Below are 18,162 nucleotides of genomic sequence, written 5' to 3'. Positions count from 1 at the left end.
CAGTTTCCTGGACCAGCAGTTAGTAAAGGGGTCGCCCCCCCTCGCCCCCACCTCCAGGCACCCCGAAAACAATTTCAAGCTGTGGGGGGGGGGGCACCACCGCTGGGAGCTCTCCAGAGCTCATTTCTAGTCAGGCAGCCCTCGCTGCTGGGATAACATTCATTCATTCATTCATTCATTTGATTTTTATACTGCCCTTACGAGCTGGCTCAGGGTGGTTTACAATTAAAAAACAGAAATCATTAAAAACAATTAAAACAGAAATACAAATATAAACACCAATTTAAAAACATCTTTAAAAACAATTAAACTATCAAAACAATTAAAACCCTGAAAACCAGGTTAACATTAAAACAATTAAAACTAATTAAAAGCCCTGAAAGGCCAGGCCAAACAGATGGGTTTTAAGGGCTCTCTTGAAGGTCAGTAAAGAATTAAGATTATGAATTTCTGCTGGGAGTTCATTCCACAGCCCAGGAGCAGCTACAGAGAAGGCCCGCCTCTGAGTCGCCACCAAACGAACCGGTGGTAACTGGAGACGGACCTCCCCAGATGACCTTAACATGCGGTGGGGATCATGTTAAAAAAAGGTGCTCTCTAAGATATCTCGGACCCAAGCTGTTCAGGGCTTTAAAGGTAATAACCAGCACTTTGTATTTTGCCCGGAAACATATCGGCAACCAGTGTAACTGTTTCAAAACAGGCATCATATGGTCTCTCTGGGTTGCCTCAGAGACCAATCTGGCTGCCGCATTCTGAACTAACTGAAGTTTCCGGACTATGTACAAAAGCAGCCCCACGTAGAGCACATTGCAATAGTCAAGCCGGGAGGTTACCAGCTGATGCACCACTGTTTTGAGGTCATCCTCTTTGAGGAATGGGCGCAGCTGTTGAATCGACCGAAGCTGATAGGAAGCACTCCTGCCCATGACCTCCACCTGAGATACCAGGGTGAGGCCTGGGTCCAGGAGTACTCTCAAGCTGCTCACCTTCTGGGGGAGTGTAACCCCATCCAGCACAGGAAGATCTAACTCACCCCTCAGATTCTGAGCCCCCACAATGAGCACCTCCGTCTTGCTTGGATTCAGCTTCAATTTGTTCTCCCTCATCCAGCCCATTACTGCCTATAGGCAGGCATTTAGAGAATGAGTGCCATTTCCTGAAGATGAAAAGGAGAAGTAGATTTGGGTGTCATCAGCATACTGATAACACCCAGCACCAAACCTCCTGATGACCTCACCCAGCGGTTTCATGTGGATGTTAAAAAGCATTGGTGACAGAATGGGGCCCTGAGGGACTCCATATAACAGCTCCCGTTTTGAGGAGCAACTGTTACCAAGCTCCACCATCTGGAATCTACCTGAGAGATAGGAACAGAACCACTGCAAAGCAGTGCACCCTATCCCCAACTCCCCCAGGCGATCCAGAAGGATACCATGGTCAATGGTATTGGATGCTGCTGAGAGATCCAGAAGAACTAGCAGAGTCACACTCCCTCTGCCGATTCCCCGGTAAAGGTCATCCGTCAGGCCGACCAAGGCTGTCTCTACCCCATAGCCAGCTCTAAAGCCAGTTTGAAATGGGTCTAGGTAATCACTTTCTTCCAAGACTGCCTGGAGCTGGTCAGCCACCACCCTCTCAATCACCTTGCCCAACCAAGGGAAATTTAGCTTCCTTGAAATGAACGCGATCCCAGCAGCGAAGGCTGCTTGCCTAGATATGAGCTCTGGAGAGCTCCCAGCAGCGGTGGCCCCCCACTGGCTTGAAAATGTTTTGTGGGGGGATCAATTCCTCATGGACCGGCACGGACCGGCACTCAGCTCCTCACGGACTGGCACCGGTCCATGTACTGGTGGTTAAGAAACACTGCCTTAGAGAATTAAATATATAGATTTATCCAAGAATTATAACATCCTGAAACTTGATACCTTACCTGCAGCCACCAACTTACTACTAGGATTTTGTATAGCATCTTTGTTTTTAACCTTTCCCTCAGATTACAGATATGAGAGGAATCCAGATTGTCAAGCAAGGGGCAGTCCACAAACTGATCATTGACAAGATGGGGGAAGATTTTGAAGGGAAATACACTTTTAGAGCAAAAGGGGCTGAGAGTGAGGCCACGGTCAGCATTGCAGGTACAGTACTGATTTTTCGCCTTGGAATTCACCTGCTCCTTGTCCTTGGCCACTTCCTTCTCTGCCTCCTATCCAGGCCTCATTTTCAACAACACAACCAATCATTTATGGATGTTGCTTGAACCCAATGATTGGCAGCAACTAACACAGGAGGATCTCTTCCTTCCAGGGTTCATAGGGCTTGACTACAGTCCCCATGAATCCTGATAAGAAATTATACTTGTGTGTCATTTGCAGCTGAAGAGAGACCCCACAGGGGCCTCAGCCCACTCCCGCATCTACATTCCTCCTTCCCTATTTGGTTTGAGAAGTGGGAGCTGGACCCCTTGTGAAGGCAGCAGTGGCACAAGTCGGGTACAGTCTGGCACAGCCACTGCTGTCTTTACTGCTGGCAAAGATCCCCATATCAGCCAGTGGGCTTACTCCAAGGCCTCTTTGTCCAGGCCTGGGACTGATTGGTGGTGGAACTGGGGTGGAGGCACCACTGAATGCCTCAGTAGTGCCTCCTCTTCACTCTCAGCCTCTGGGAAGGAGCAGGAAGGAGGCATTGCCAAAGGTCACAACAGAGCCCCTTCTTTGCCGGTCTGACGTTGCCATGAGGAAGTCACTGGTGTGCCATAGGGGGTGGTGGCCCAGGACTCAACCTTGCCCCAAGGCTGAGCACAGACTGCTGCCAGCCATGGATCCTTCAAGGAAGGGCCTGCTTAAGGGTTGGGAGGATTATTCCCACCACAAACTGGGGTTGTTCTAACATGGTAAGGGGTGCTCACATATTCAAGCAGCCCTATCACATTCCTAGACTTGATGGCTACAACTGGGTCTGTGTATATACTGCAATTCTGTGGGACGGCAGGAAAACGCAAAATGCAGTGACAGAATTCCACTTTCTGAGACATTTTTTTAAAAGCATGATTTCTGTAGTATTGTTTTTGAATTGTTGGCTGCTTTTGTTTTTGAATTGTTAGTAGTTCTATTGTAGAAAGATGAGACCTACATTATAGTAATAAACAAACATATGATGGACTAAGCTGTCATCGGCAAAGACCGTTCAGCGATACATATACATGTGTGAATACTCCCAACATGTACTTGTGAGTGCAGTTCTAAGAGATGTTTTCTCTTTGTCCTCCCAGATCCCCCTGTAATTGATCCGTCTGTCCTAGAAGCATTAGCTGCACACCCAGTGACTGTGAAAGCAGGGCAGACAGCTTACATCAAGGTACCATTCAAGGCCAAGCCCTTACCCAAAGTCAGCTGGTACAAGGATGGTATCGAGGTGACAGAAGAGGAGAGGGTGACAATGGAAAGAGCAAATGACCATGCACTGCTCACAATAAAACATTGTGTGCGAGAAGACAGTGGAAGCATCATGCTGAAGCTGAAAAGTGACTGTGGATCAGCTATTGCTCACTTGCATCTCAATGTTCTTGGTATGTCCTGAGATCACGCTCTAAGGCAGTGCAGTACATCTTAATTGTAGTAAGATAAGCAACATTGGCCAAACTTGCTTAGCCAAAGAAAAACAGCCTGCCACAGCTGCTCTTATGCACATCAAATCCCAGGCAAATGTGACTAGTTTTCCTCCTCATGTCAGTTAGTGTGTTTGATGTTTGTCTACACCCAACTTTTTTCTTATTATTAGAAATTGTGATTTAGACCTGTTTATTATTGGGGGAAGAGGGGCAATGGTAGTACTTCTGTTTACATCACAGCGTGAGGGAAGTATGTTGTTTAGGGACGCCAATTTCATGCAAAGGACGGCTTGCACAAACAAGGCATTTCCCCCTAAGCCCTGTTCAGACAACATATCCAGAGTGAGCAAATGTGCCTGGAGCGGTGAGGGAGCAGGGTTGTGGCAACAGGCTCCACGTCAAACTAAGTGCATTCTATAGCAGCTTCTGTCCACCTGGGGACCCTACTTTTTGCAGGGTTCCTGAATGCATAGACCAGGAGTGGCCAAGCTGAGGCTCTCCAGGTTGGACTACAACTCCTATCACCCCCAGCCACAATCAACTGTGACTGGGCAGGATGGGAGTTGTAGTCCAATGATGACTAGAGAGCTCCAGGGTTGGCCACCCTGGAGGAGACAGAGAAGCTCTTCTCACGATCCACGAGAAGAGCTTCCTCTGAGTCTGCGTGGAGAACGGGCTTAGCCCACTCTCCCCCGCTTAGCCCACTCTCCCTGCAGCCACTTGTAGCTGGACAGCTGGATCGGTCACCCACACGGCTGCCGGCTCTGTCACGGTGGGGGCTGCGGGGATCGGGGACCGTGCAGCCCCCAGAAGGTCCAGGATGCCCCGTGTGAGTGCGTGGGGCATCCTGGAGAGACCCCCGAGCCTGGGAGGCTGCTTGCAGCCTCCCGGTCGGGGATCTACTTGTGGGTCACTGCACATCACGGCGACACACGAGCAATGAAATGAAGTTAACGGAGCGCTCGCTTCGTTAACCTCATTTAAAGGGAGGGTGTTTTAGGCGGGGTAGCCGCCTTGGGAGCACAGGGCTCGCCTGCGAGCCCAGTGGTTCCCACTATCCATGGAAAGTGGGCTAAGCTCCCTTAGCCTGCTTTCCGTGGATTGTGGGAATAGCCTCAGAGTCTGTGCACATACAGTTTTTGCATATACTGTACACAGGGTCTGTTCACATGATCCATGAGTGAGCATAGCTCAAGACTCAAGAGCAGGACCAATTACCACAATTCTGCTCCACTCATGCATATGTTCACTTACCTTTGATTTGTTGTCTGAACACAGCAGTCTCCTATCATGATCAAGGGCATCTAAATAATGGTAACCCTTAAAAAATAATACCTAATTGTATTGATGATCCTATAGTTTATCAACCAGATTTATCTCCGTGCACTGTGTCTAAAGGCTAGAGGGTTAATTAATGCAGCTTAATTAAATACAATTAAATTATTTTAAATCAATTAATTAATTAATCACCATTTGAGGTCTTGAAAAACTTGATTAGGCTCTCTGCATTATTTATTTCTGTTCTTCACTTTTATCTTGCTGTGCTTCAGACAAGCCAAAACCACCACAAGGAAAAGTGGAATTCCTGGAGAAATCTGGGAAGTGTGTCAAAATGAAATGGAAAGCACCCAAAGATAATGGAGGCAAACAGGTGACTCACTTTATCATTGAAAAGAAAATGGTTGGGAAGAAATCGTGGATCAAAGTCGGGGAGGTCGAAAGCAAACACACCACGTTTGCCACAGATAAGGTAGAGGAAGGGAAGGCCTACCAGTTCCGGATTCTGGCTGTGAACTCTGAGGGTTTGAGTGAGCCACTGGAGACAGAAGAAATTTTTGCTGGAGAGCCTATTGGTAAGCATCGTAGTATGTAGGATAGGATTACTGAATGGTATGAACTGAATTTTTTTTAACAGAGTATATTTTAGCTTGGCCTCATCTCAAGACGGGATAACTGCATTAACATTCCCTTATGGAGGCTCAATTCATAGATTTTAATTTGATATTCAAGATGCAAGTGTACACATACTTGTCAAGAAGGAATATTCACGTGACCTGGGTAGGCCCAACACAAAGGTAAAGTGTACTGTCAAGTCGATTTCGACTCCTGGCTTCCAGCAGCATCTGGTGGGCCACCGGGCGAAACAGGATGCTGGACTAGATGGGCCTTGTGCCTGATTCGGCAGGGGTGTTCTTATGTTCTGGCTCCCACAGAGCCCTGTGGTTTTCTTTGGTAGAATACAGGAGGGGTTTACCATTGCCTTCTCCCGCACAGTATGAGATGATGCCTTTCAGCATCTTCCTATATCGCTGCTGCCCGATATAGTACCAGCAGGGACAAGAGTGCCAGACCTTGGCTTGGCTTCAAGTCTGGCTACAGCTAGCAGGGTTCTAATTTTGGAGCAGGTAGACAAGGGCCAAAGGGGCCAGGTACTTGATCCGAAGTGAAGACCAGAAGTGCTAGAGGCTGGAGTAAAGTACCAAGTAGAGCCCTGATGAGGTGAAGCAAGGGAAGGCCATGCTGTTGATCAATCAAGTGCCGTTGCTCAGGGCCAAGAAACCAAGTCTGGAGCAACTCTTATATGGGTCCCGTCTATTGATTTCTCAGGTCACCGTGGCTGAAGAAGAGCTACAGTGCTGGTTCTGCCTATTATAACACTATGTTCTGCAGCAGAGAGCAGGCTAATAACTTCCTCTGCCTGGGACCTGCTGTGGTGGTGGTGGTGGTGGTGGTAGGGAGTTGTGGGGTTGAGCCCTGCTACTAGAGTCCCTTGTTCAAGATGCCTTGTGGCTTGTACCGGAATGCACTGACTGGGCAAGGGACTCATCTTGAGTTTGTAGCTTCATACTATGTGTGTTTTATTTTTTGAGATTTTAATGTTTTATGAATTTTTACCGTTGTATATGGTTTTTATATTATATCTTAACCTGTACACTGCCTGAAGATTTCTATATCAGGCAGTATAGAAATACAATGCAATACAATACAGTACAAGAGCCATTTGCTTAACTTATCCAGGATAATCTTACATTAATTATGGTGCCCCTTGATCCACTGTGATCTCTACAACTGTTCTGTATATTACGGGCTATACTGTATATATGGCATGTTGGATATGCTTAGGTAGAAATTGACCTGCCTGAACACAATCTTCCTAGAGCTTGGAACCCTGGGATTCAGAACCCCAGAACAATCCTAAAATGTTTTAATAATCATTACAACACTCTCTATATATACAGAAATATGCATTTTTATCTTCACAGCGTCCAAATGACAGTAGCTATGGTGTTTTCCCAACCATTTATCAGTGTCAGCAGTCGCTTTTCACATGATTCTGTGTTTATGTTCTCTCTTTCTCCTGCCCAATAATATCAGTGTTACGAGAGAACTGAAATTACAAGAACCAAGCATTACTAAAAGTAATATTTTGTGATACTGTTTGTCTTTGTTATGGGGTTTTTTGGTTTTTTTTGGTGTTTTATGGTTTTTCCTGTTTAACTGGTTTTAAGGTCTTAAAATGTGTTTTTTTAATGGAGTTTTATTGTATTTTAACTTTTATAAACCACCTCGAGATGTTTTATATGAAAGGTGGAATAAAAATTGAACAATGCATAAATACTGGAGGAACAGGATATACTAATGTCTCATGCTTCCTGTTCCCCACATTTCTCTTTAATGTCTGAAGTGCAGCTTTGCCATTTTCCCTTCTATCTCAGTGGTATATGCAAGCTGCATTCACATCTGTAGTTTGCACATCCTACAGTAAGAAAGATGTGAAAATTCCACTTTGGATGTTATGGAGAAATGCAGAAACTGCAAGTGTGAGGCACATCTGCTTCTTCTTTTGTCCCTGAAGAACTTCAAATGGTCAATGTTGCTCTGACTTCTTCTTCTTCTTTTTTGGTAGTCTTCTAAAATAATGGTCACCTTCTGCGATATTTTGTGTTTGAGTTTCATTACCTAAGTACAAAAGTGTTCTGCTATTTGTTTTTATATTTATTTCATTTCATGTCATGTCTGTCATGCCCTTCCTCCAAGCTCAGGGCTAAGTTCATGATCCTCCCCCCTCCCCTAGTCCTACACTCCTTACTTACTTAAGATATTTTAAGGTCACTTTTCTATTTAAAAAAAAAATACAGATGTACAATAAAATCAATAACCATAATTAAAATAGCAAAACAACAAAACTAGACACAGCACTAAAACAGCACTATAACTATTTCATCTAAAAGGCCTGGGCTTAGTGACTACACCATGCTAGCTTTCTGGAAAAACATTATGAAAAGAACTGTATTTTAAAGTTTTAATTTAATGATTTCTTTAAAATCATTAAATCTTGTTCTCTACATTGCCTTGTGTATACTTTGATGGGAAAGCAAAAAAGAAAGACATTCCTGCTGCCATTGTTCTGATCTGTCTTTGTGGACATTCATTCCAGATCCCCCTGGGCAGGCCTCTCAACCTCAAGTTACTGATGTGACCAAGGAAGCTGTGACCATCACCTGGAATCCCCCAGCCCAAGATGGCGGCTCACCAGTCATGGGGTACATTGTGGAAAGGAGGAAAAAAGGCAGCAACCTTTGGGTCCCTGTGTCCAAAGATCCAATTCAAGGTCAGCAGAGATGGGCTGTATTTTAGATACAAAATACAAAGTGCCTGAGAAAATGTATTTTAGAAACACAATGCCTGAAAAAAGGAAAACATTTTGAGATGTTTGTTACTTATCCAAACTCATTTCAGATGTATATACACACACATATAGGAACTATAATAAAATACATAAAGCAGAAATAAAATAGAACAGGATGAAGCAAACTAAAAACCTGAATTAACAATTTATATATAATAATCATATTTTGTTATTGCTCTCAACAGATTTCTAACAATCAGATAAATAATTCCAAAACACAATGTCCTGTTTCTTTTTGCTGTGTTTCTCACAGAAACATTTTAGTTTGATCTTTAGAACTCAAATCTCTCAGATACCATGTGAATTCTTCCTTTTGCTAAGCAGGGCTCACCCTGGTTTGCATTTGAATGGGAGACTACATATGTGAGCACTGTAAAATATTCCCCTAGTGCAGGCCTGCTCAACAGCCCCCCCCAGCTGTTTCTGGACTACAACTCCCATAATCCACCAATATCCAGGAATTATGGGAGTTGTAGGCCAACATCTGCAGGAGGGCCAAAGTTGAGCAGGCCTGCCTTAGGGGATGGGACCACTGGGAAGAGCACCTGTAAGTTTGCATGCAGAAGGTTCCAGGTGCCTTCCCGTCCCTGGCAGCAACAGGGCTGAGAGAGACTCCTGCCTGCAATTTTGGAGAAGCTGCTGTCAGAAGCTGCTGTCATTCATCAATAAATGATCTCATAGTTTTTAAAAATAGAATATTTTTCACTCTGTAAATTGAAGCCCACAGGCTAAAATAAAAATCAAGAAATGTTTAACATGAATTAAATGAATCCTCCAGTAGAGCTGCCACCAGTCTCCTATAAGACAAAACTAACATCAAAACCTTCCCTGTTCTATCTAGAACCAGAGTGAACTCAAAATATAGCCAAAATGCCTTAAAACCTCTTTAAACAGCATGTAGCTAGAGCAGTGACTTAGGGAGACATAGTGGAGCATGTTTTCAGCCAGATCAAGTTTAAAACAATCAAAAGCTAGTTTATATAAGTAGATATAAAAAGTAGGACAGTTCACAGGCAACCAAAGCAAAATGGTAAAAATGCACAAGCAAGGTATCTTTCTTCCTGTCTGGTGTTAGACAGGAGGCTTGGTAGCTCTTAGGTCTCAAATTGCAGTTCAGAAAACAAAAGCTTGCATCATGGTGAAGTCTGCACACTCTCAGGAACCATGCAGCCTGCTCTCAAGCTAAACTAACACCTCAAGAGTCCTCCCCCATACCTAACTTGTAGTTAACTAACATCTCTTGGAGATAGGCAAAACAATCAAAAGCTTAATGTTTCTCCCTCAAGGTAGCATGTTTTGAAACAATAGGAGCAAGATCCCTGAAAGATAAGTGAGTGACAAGAAATTCCCAAAAGCAGAGGGACCAGGCCAAAATTGGCTTTTGGAATTTAGAGAAACTGGAATGTGTTTTTAAGCCAAACAAAGGCCCATTCTGTGGCATCCCCATTCTGGGGAAAGTGTTCTGTTGCTGGATTCTGCTGAGAATGGGACAACCCACAACATCTAGAATGTCAGGATGGCTTAACATCACCAATGAGTTTTGGGAAATACAAGACAACTCATCATTTAGCCTACATAGTGGTGCATACTAGGAATAGCACAACAAAGTACAAAACATACACAGGATCCCCAAATACTTATCATAAAATGAACATGCAAAAAGCATAGCAAAGCATTTCTGCAATCTAGCATGACAGATAGAAGCATTTCTCTTATTCCTACAAGGTTGTGTGTAGCCAGCTCCAGTCTAGGTATCTCAGAGGCAAGATGCCTCCAAATACCAGTTGCGGGCGGGGGCAATAGCGAGATTGGGTATGTCCTCAGCTCTTGCCTGTAGGCTTCTCAGAGCCACTGTGCAGGCCTGTAGCCAGCCTAAAAGTCTTGGGGGGGAATTGCAAAAGTCGGGGGGCAGGTTATATAGGCTTTAAAAACAATTTGCAGCCTGAGGCACTTATATTGAAGTAGTTAAAATCAACAGAGATTGCAATTTTCTGAATCTATGTCGAATAAATGTAATAAAATTTCACATTTCACAATAAAGCTTCACTCCACACCTGTCTCTCAAGAGTCCAAAAGCACACTTTTGCCCTTAATAAATATTTAGATATAACAAGAGAACTTGGATAAATGACATTTTTCTTAATACAATATATTGCAGTGTTAAACTTGAGCACAGTAGCACTTAATAAGGCTTGATTAATGCATATTGAATTATCTAGCAATTCATTGTCATCACAGATGCTCCCCTCCCCTCTATCACCGATTTATATGCATGAACTCTTAAGTTGCAGGTCAGAAAACAGCTTGCATTGTGGTGAAGTCTGCATGCTCCCAGGAGCCAGGCCTCCTGGTCTCAGCTAACACAGCTGGACTTAAAACTGGTTCTGCTTTTAAGTATAGTATGTGAAGCTTCCTTGTACCAAGTCAGACCATAAGGATGAGCCCCTGCCTTGAGCCAAATCCTGTTTAATGTGCTTGGTCGGTAGCCCAGGAGCTCAGCCAGAGAGGAGTGTGAGGAAGACTTCTTGGGACCAGCCCAGCTACCTGGGTTGAGAATCCATTACTGGGTGCTTTCCAGACTAGACCCTGCAATGGGGTCAGGACGCATCTCGGACGTGTGCTTCCACACTTCCTGCGTCATGACACTGCAGTCCCTATGCAGACAGCAGGGTGCCGTTCACATTTCCAGTGCCTTGTTGCGAATTTAATCCCTGCAATGTAGAGCTAGGATTCCATATATCCGGCGTGGAAAAGTTGCTGGGTTTTGGGGTGGGGGGTGGGGTTGTTCGTTGCTGGGAGACTGCTCCCCCTGCTGTTTACGGCCCGAATGCGACTTGCCCAAACGGAGGCATTTTGCTGCTAATGAGCCTCTAGTCTGGAAAGCGCCCTGGAGATGCTGGGGAGGAATCTGGCCCAATCTGCATGCACAGCAGGGGCTCTAGCGCATAAGCTTTCCTTGAACACAGAAAACTGCCTTGTACTGAGTCAGGACAAGTGGTCCACTTAGACAAGTATTGCCTACTCTGACTGGCAGCAGCTCTCCAACTTGTGCTCACAGTCAATGAGCACATGGCAACCCAGAAACAGAAAGAAAATAACTGGTCAAACCAGTTATCACTTGCTTTCCTCCTAATTAACAAATCATAGTGTGAAAGGGCCATGAGTGCCTCCTAAGAACTTGCTGAGTTGCAGCAAGGACAACACAGGACTGACTGGGTTGTTCAACTTGTTGATGCTAATGGGCTGCTTGCTTGCTTGCAATAAAAAGGCAGCTCCTGAAGCAAAAAACCAAAGCAATGATTGGCTGATGTATTTTGGTTTGGGCAATGTATTTTAAAAATACAAAATACCTGAGAAAATGTATTTTAAATACAAAATGCTGTTCTGAAAATTATTTTAGATACAAAATACAAAAGTATTGAAAATACATATTTTCAAATATATGTATTTTAGATACTGCCCATCTCTGAAGGTCAGCAGTTTGTGTCCCCTTATATTATATATGAACAAAATAACAACTATACTGGGGGGTAAAATGACTGAGAAATTGAACTTTAGCCCATTAAGTACCTAAGTGCATACGAACTGCCTTGCTAGATCAAGCCAAGGTCCATCTAGTCCACTACAAGCAGAGCCCCTGGGGGTGCAGTGGTAAAACTGCCGCCCTGTAACCAGAAGGTTACAAGTTCGATCCTGACCAAGGGGCTCAAGGTTGACTCAGCCTTCCATCCTTCCGAGGTCGGTAAAATGAGTACCCAGAATGTTGGGGGCAATATGCTAAATCATTGTAAACCGCTTAGAAAGCTTCCAGCTATAGAGCGGTATATAAATGTAAGTGCTATTGCTATTGCTATTGCTATTAGCTATTAGCTATTGCTATTGCTATTGCTACAAGCACCATGTGTAGGTTTAGAATACAGTACTTATATGTTATAGCCTCTTAAACACAAACACATGGCCTTTCTCATCCTGAAGCCTCTTCCTTAAAGAGGCAGTACACTACAGGGAGAAAGCTAGATGTCACTGCTCTGGCAAAGAGGCTTATTATGTGGGAATCTATTTTCATGTGGATAAGGTCATTTTCCCTTAGATGTTTGCTGCCTCATGTTAAGCTTTCTAGATTAGTTTTTAGCAGGAGTGAAAAGGGAAGCAAGAAAGTGGTAACATGTAAGTGAGCAGAATATCTAGCTCTCTCTTCCCAGGTGCTCCTGCCCTTAAATAATCAGGCATCTTAGCTACCAGGCTCTAAACATATGGCAGGTGGTAGCAGCAGCCACACCACCTTCATTTTAAATATAAAATTTCAGTCTGTTTCATTTTTTCCAGTACTGACCAGAACAGAAATGCATATGAAGTATATTAGTCATGCTGAGGACTAGATTAATGGTGTATCTCTTATATTTAGTGGGGGAAGAGCCATTGTCCCTATTCAGCCCAGCAAAGCATCCAGATTCTGAACCCCTTTGGGACAGGGGACAATTTTATCATTCTTTTTGCTTTGAGAACCTTTGTTAAAAGCGAAATGATGATGATGATGATGATGATGATGATGATGATGATGATGTAAGAAGTATGCTAACTCAAGTGAATCAGCCTTTGGTTTCTTGGTAGGGATTACAACAAAACCCCTAGTTTCCTCTTTTAGGGATGTGCACGGAAGCGGCAGGGGCCAGTTCGGAGGTGGGGGTGGGACAACTTTAAGGGCAGGGGAGGGTGCACTTACCCCTCCCTCCACTTTCCCCCTGCCTGCGCTGGGTTTGTAAAGACCCTATCAGGGGCGGGGCAACAGCATACCTTCCTGCCGCCCTGTTCTCTCCTTGGCCAGAAGTGACCGGAAGTGCCGGGTGCGCATGCGCCTGGCATGCGCACAGCACCCGGCATTTCTGGACACTTCTGGCCAAGGAGGGAACAGGATGGAATCTTTACAAACCCATCTCAGCAAGGGGAAAGCACAGGGGAGGTAAGTGCACCCTCCCCTCCCCTAAAGTTGTCCCCTCCCCCATGTTCGAGCATCTGAACCTCCCGGTGTTCGAACCTGTTCATGCACATCCCTATTCTCTTTTAGTCCATTCAGATCTATTTCAGTCACCCTTTAAAAACACACACACAGCATTCCTTTAACTACTGTAGTTCCACTGTTAAAAAACAGGAATATAAAAAATATAATATATAAAAAATAGGGGCTGACTTCCTGCCAAAGGAAGCTCCTGTGCAGTGACATGTTCAGAATAACAGCATTTCCAGGCTAACTGAACTGTACAGTGGGGAAGAGGAGATGTTTTAATTACCTCCCCTTCCACAGAAAGCCTTCTGTGCCACCTGAAAATATGTCATAAGAACAGCCCTGCTGGATCAGGCCCAAGGCCCATCAAGTCCAGCATCCTGCTTCACACAGTGACCCACTAGATACCTCTGGGAAGCCCACAGGCAAAAGCTGAGGGCATGCCCTCTCTTCTACTTCTACTCCCCTACAACTGGTATTTAGAGGCATCGTGCCGCAGGCTGGAGGTGGTCAATAGCCACTGGACTAGTAGCCATTGATAGACCTGTCCTCCATTAATTTATCTAAATCCCTCTTAAAGCCATCCAGTCTGTTGGCTACCACATCTTGTGGCAAAGAATTCCATAGATTGATTATGTGTTGTGTGAAAAAGTACTTCCGTTTGTGGGTCCTAAATTTCCTGGCAACCAATTTCATGGGATGACCCCTGGTTCTAGTGTTATGCAAGAGGGAGAAAAATTTCTCTCTATCCACTTTCTCCACTCCATGCATGGTTTTATACACCTCTAACATGTCTCACCTCAGCCATCTTTTTTCTAAACTAAAAAGCCCCAGGTGTTGTAGCCTTGACTCCTAAGGAAGGTGCTCTAGGCCCCTGATCATCTTGGTTGCCATTTTCTCCATTTCTGTAATGTCATTCTTAAGATGTGGTGACCAGAATTGTACGCAGTACTCCAGGTGTGGCCCACCATCGTTTTGTATAAGGGCATTATAATATTAGCAGTTTTATTTTCAATTCCCTTCCTAATGACCCTAGCATGGAATTGGCCTTTTCCACACAGCTGCTGCACATTGAGTCAACACTTTCAAAAAGCTGTCCACCACAACCCCAAGATCCCGTTCCTGGTCAGTTACTGACAGCTCAGACCCCCTCAACCCCCTGAGGGCTGTGCAGTTTATTTATTTATATTAAAATTTATTTAACATATTTTTATACTGCCCAAAACATACGTTTCTGGGCGGTTTACAACAACAACAAAAACAAGTTGAGATCTTCCTGGAGAAAGGGAGGTAGTAAAAATGGCCTCTTCCTTTCTTGGTGCACCAGTACAATTAGTCTGGAAACCCTGCTACTCTGATCCTCTAACTGCACTGGCACTTCCTTAGTCAGGATATTTTATTTTATTTTATTTTATTCGATTTCTTTACCGCCCTTCCAAAAATGGCTCAGGGCAGTTTACACAGAGAAATAACAAACAAATAAGATGGCTCTCTGTCCCCAAAGGGCTCACAATCTAAAAAGAAACACAAGGTAGACACCAGCAACAGTCGCTGGAGGTACTGTGCTGGGGGTGGATAGGGCCAGTTACTCTCCCCCTGCTAAATAAAGAAAATCACCACGTTAAAAGGTGCCTCTTTGCCAAGTTAGCAGGGTTTAGGGCTAGGGATATGTCACCCATTAGCTTCTGTGAATAATGTAGCCATTTTTAATGCAGTAGGAAACTGCATGATTGTGTTACCAAATCTGTTCGTGATCTTTTGAAATATGAATATCTGTACACAATGCCGTAGTTGCACCATTTCTTCTGTTTACTGCTTTTGCTGCCAGTCCATTTCCTACATCTCGCCGGCCTGCAAGCCAGTTATCGGTGGTGTGAGAATGCATCAAAGCCCTTTTTGAGCCAAACAAGATGTGACACTGAACACATTGTCTGGTCCTGGGTATATGGTTTATGTTGTTGTTAAACAGGAGCTGTGAGGGTCCCAATCTGGAATAGGACAATGGTACTGAAGGAGGGAGGGTTTAATTCAAAATGGCAAATAGCAACTGTAAGGTGCTCCGATCCAGATTAAGATGGTGGTGGGAATAAACTGTTGAATCTCCTTCCCCCTGTGCTGCATTCCCAATACAACCCCACCCCTCATCCCCAGCTGCGGTTTAACAGCAAAATATGACACCAGGCCAAACTTTATTTATTTATTTTGCATATTTCTCTACCACCCAACCTATGCATTTCTGGGCAGTTTATATAATTGGTATCAAAAATTAAAAACACAACAATTAAAAAATAAAAATAATTTAAATCAGTTTAAGCAGTTTGGCCCTCTGCCTGTGTGAAACTGAGTCCACCAGATGGCAGCAAAAAGCCACAATGTGTGACAATTATGTTAAAATGCTGTCCCTGCTGAAGAAATTTTAAAGGATGATGACTGCTTGGAAGTTTTTCTTTCTAGCAGAAAGATTTTCTGCTGGTAATGATTAAACCTGTGCATTTTTGAAACTCCCTTTCCATTTTTAGATACTAAGTGCAAAGTGGACGGGCTATTGGAAGATACGGAATATGAGTTCCGAGTCATAGCTGTGAACCGAGCAGGACCTGGACAGCCCAGCAGTGCTTCGAACTCAGTTGTGGCAAGAGATCCCATCAGTATGTTTCTAATCTTAATCTATTCCTAGTGCTCAGTAACTACATTCCAGAATGGAAAGCTCATTGTGTACACAGAACACAGGGATCATTGGCTCTTCTGCCTAGATCAGGGGTTCCCAGATGCTGTTGGACTACAACTACCTAGGAGGTTATTGGAGCTGTAGCCCAACATCTGGGGGCCCAAGTTTGGGAACCCCAGCCTAAAAGACTTCTGCACCTGTCACTTTCCATAGCTAGTTTCCGAATACCCTAATCAACTAAATTTCAGCTTGCAGCAAGGTGACCTTCTTTTCAGATACCCTTGAACTGGCACAGTGGCCACTCTGCTTTTGAATTTAGGCCAGTAAACATCATGGAAGTCCATGATCTTCCATGCACAATCTGTTCTATAAGCAAAGCATTGTTTATCAAGGAGTGTAAACTGGTGGCCTCCAAGCCAAATACAGCCCATAGTTACTGTGTGATCTTACTGGTCAATGACTGTAATCAACTGATTGACTGATTGATTGATTCAGCCCAAAGCCCTTTCCCACCAACACAGGTGTTCATTGCCATTTTTGTTCTTGGGATCTGCAGGATTATTGTGGGAGTTCCTAGATTGCTGATATCTAAGGGAGCAGGTTCATAGTGACTGTCCCAGAGTCCCTACTGGTCCCTGCATGTACTGGGGTCTGCAGGGGGCTCTCCCCCACCCAAGGAAGTCCAGTTGCACCTCAGAAGCTAGCAGGTCCTAAAGTGTCAATTTTAGTATGAAGCCTGACCACTTGTGAGGGCCAAATACACCTCCAGTCCCTGGTCCACTATCTGAAAGATTGAGTGTGCCACAAGAATACAGAAATTGGCCATCCCTGGTTGAAACCGAAATGCTGCCCACCTTGCTTATTTTCTGTGATGCCTTCCCAAATGCTCAAGGTGGTTTACAGATTCACAAAGCTTTGATTGTGTTTGGGGTGATCTGAGGCAATATGAAGGTTCTTACTTTGTTAAGTCACTGCCTGACGTTTTAGTCATCACATGGGGAACATGCATGTATGAACCAGCCCAGAGGCTGAAAAAGGCTTCCTGTGAACACTGTAGGAGCAATTTCCGTGTGAACAGGTATAGGGCTTGCACCAAAATGTTCCACCATGAGGTGTCTCTCAGATTTTGTAGCTTTTTCATACACCCAAGAGACAGATGTGTTTATAGCATCACTAGCCACATTACTTTTCAAAGTCTAGGCCTGAATGTGGTACTAATAAGGAGGAATGTTTTTATAGCCATGTACATCAGTCACTGATGGTTTGCTTCTGTTTCAGAGCCTCCTGGACTGGTGAAGGGTTTGCAGGTAGCGGACTCCTCCAACTCCAGCATTTCCTTGACCTGGCAGCAGCCTGACGAAGGGGATCCACCCTCAGGATACATACTGGAGATGCGAGCTGCAGACACCAAGGAGTGGTCCAAGTGCACTAAGATTCCAATTTCTGGGACCAGCTACACAGTGGGGGGACTGCAGGAGAGGCAGAAATATTACTTCCGGATTCGAGCTGTGAATGAAGCTGGAGTGGGAGAACCGATTGAGTTGAAGAACGGAGTTCTGGCCATGCCCCCTCCAGGTAATGGTTAAATGGTCCAGTATGCACAGTCTCCCATTTCACTAGGACTGTAGTCTGTCTGAGGTGGAAGAAACTGCTAGCAACTGGGCAAAGAGGCACCTTTCAGACTGGTGATTATCTTTATATTTAGCAAGGGGAGAGCAGCAGGCCCAATCCATCCCCTTCAGCGGCTGGTGCTGGTATCTACCCTGTGCTTCTTTTTAGAATGTGAGCCCTTTGGGGACAAGGAACCATCTCTCCTTGTTATCCTTTTTCTGTGTAAACTGCATTGTGAACTTTTAAAGTGGTATATAAGTAGTAGCAATAAGGCAAACCAACCACCTAATGGTGCAGCAGGGAAGTAACTTGCCTAGGGAACAAGAGGTTGCTGGTTCGAATCTCCAATGGTATGTTTCCCACGACTATGTTCCCAGACTATGGGAAACACCTATACTGGGCAGCAGTAATATAGGAAGATGCTGAAAGGCATCATCTCATACTGCATGGGAGATGGCAATGGTAAACCCCTCCTGTATTCTACCAAAGACAACCAAAGGGCTGTGTAGTCACCAGGGGTCGACACCGACTTGATGGCACAACTTAACCAGTAACACAAATCAGTCCTGAATGCTGCAGTT

At 44.5% G+C, this 18,162-nt stretch overlaps 1 protein-coding gene across 4 annotated transcripts in view; it reads left to right on the top strand.

Annotated features, from left to right (window-relative positions):
- IGSF22 (immunoglobulin superfamily member 22) overlaps positions 1-18,162 on the top strand; it is a 57,007-nt gene that overhangs the window by 16,179 nt on the left and 22,666 nt on the right. For all 4 annotated transcript variants that reach the window (XM_053267607.1, XM_053267623.1, XM_053267616.1 and 1 more), the window contains 6 exons: positions 1,997-2,138; positions 3,272-3,568; positions 5,161-5,463; positions 8,049-8,222; positions 15,822-15,950; positions 17,249-17,545. In XM_053267607.1, the coding sequence (XP_053123582.1) occupies positions 1,997-2,138; positions 3,272-3,568; positions 5,161-5,463; positions 8,049-8,222; positions 15,822-15,950; positions 17,249-17,545 (1,342 nt within the window). The remainder of the gene's footprint in view (positions 1-1,996; positions 2,139-3,271; positions 3,569-5,160; positions 5,464-8,048; positions 8,223-15,821; positions 15,951-17,248; positions 17,546-18,162) is intronic.

This window comes from Hemicordylus capensis, chromosome 1 (genome assembly GCF_027244095.1).
Source record: "Hemicordylus capensis ecotype Gifberg chromosome 1, rHemCap1.1.pri, whole genome shotgun sequence".
NCBI classification, from domain to species: Eukaryota; Metazoa; Chordata; class Lepidosauria; order Squamata; family Cordylidae; genus Hemicordylus; species Hemicordylus capensis.
The sequence above is the reverse complement of the archived record's forward strand: the minus strand, read 5'-3'. Positions and strand labels throughout refer to the sequence as shown.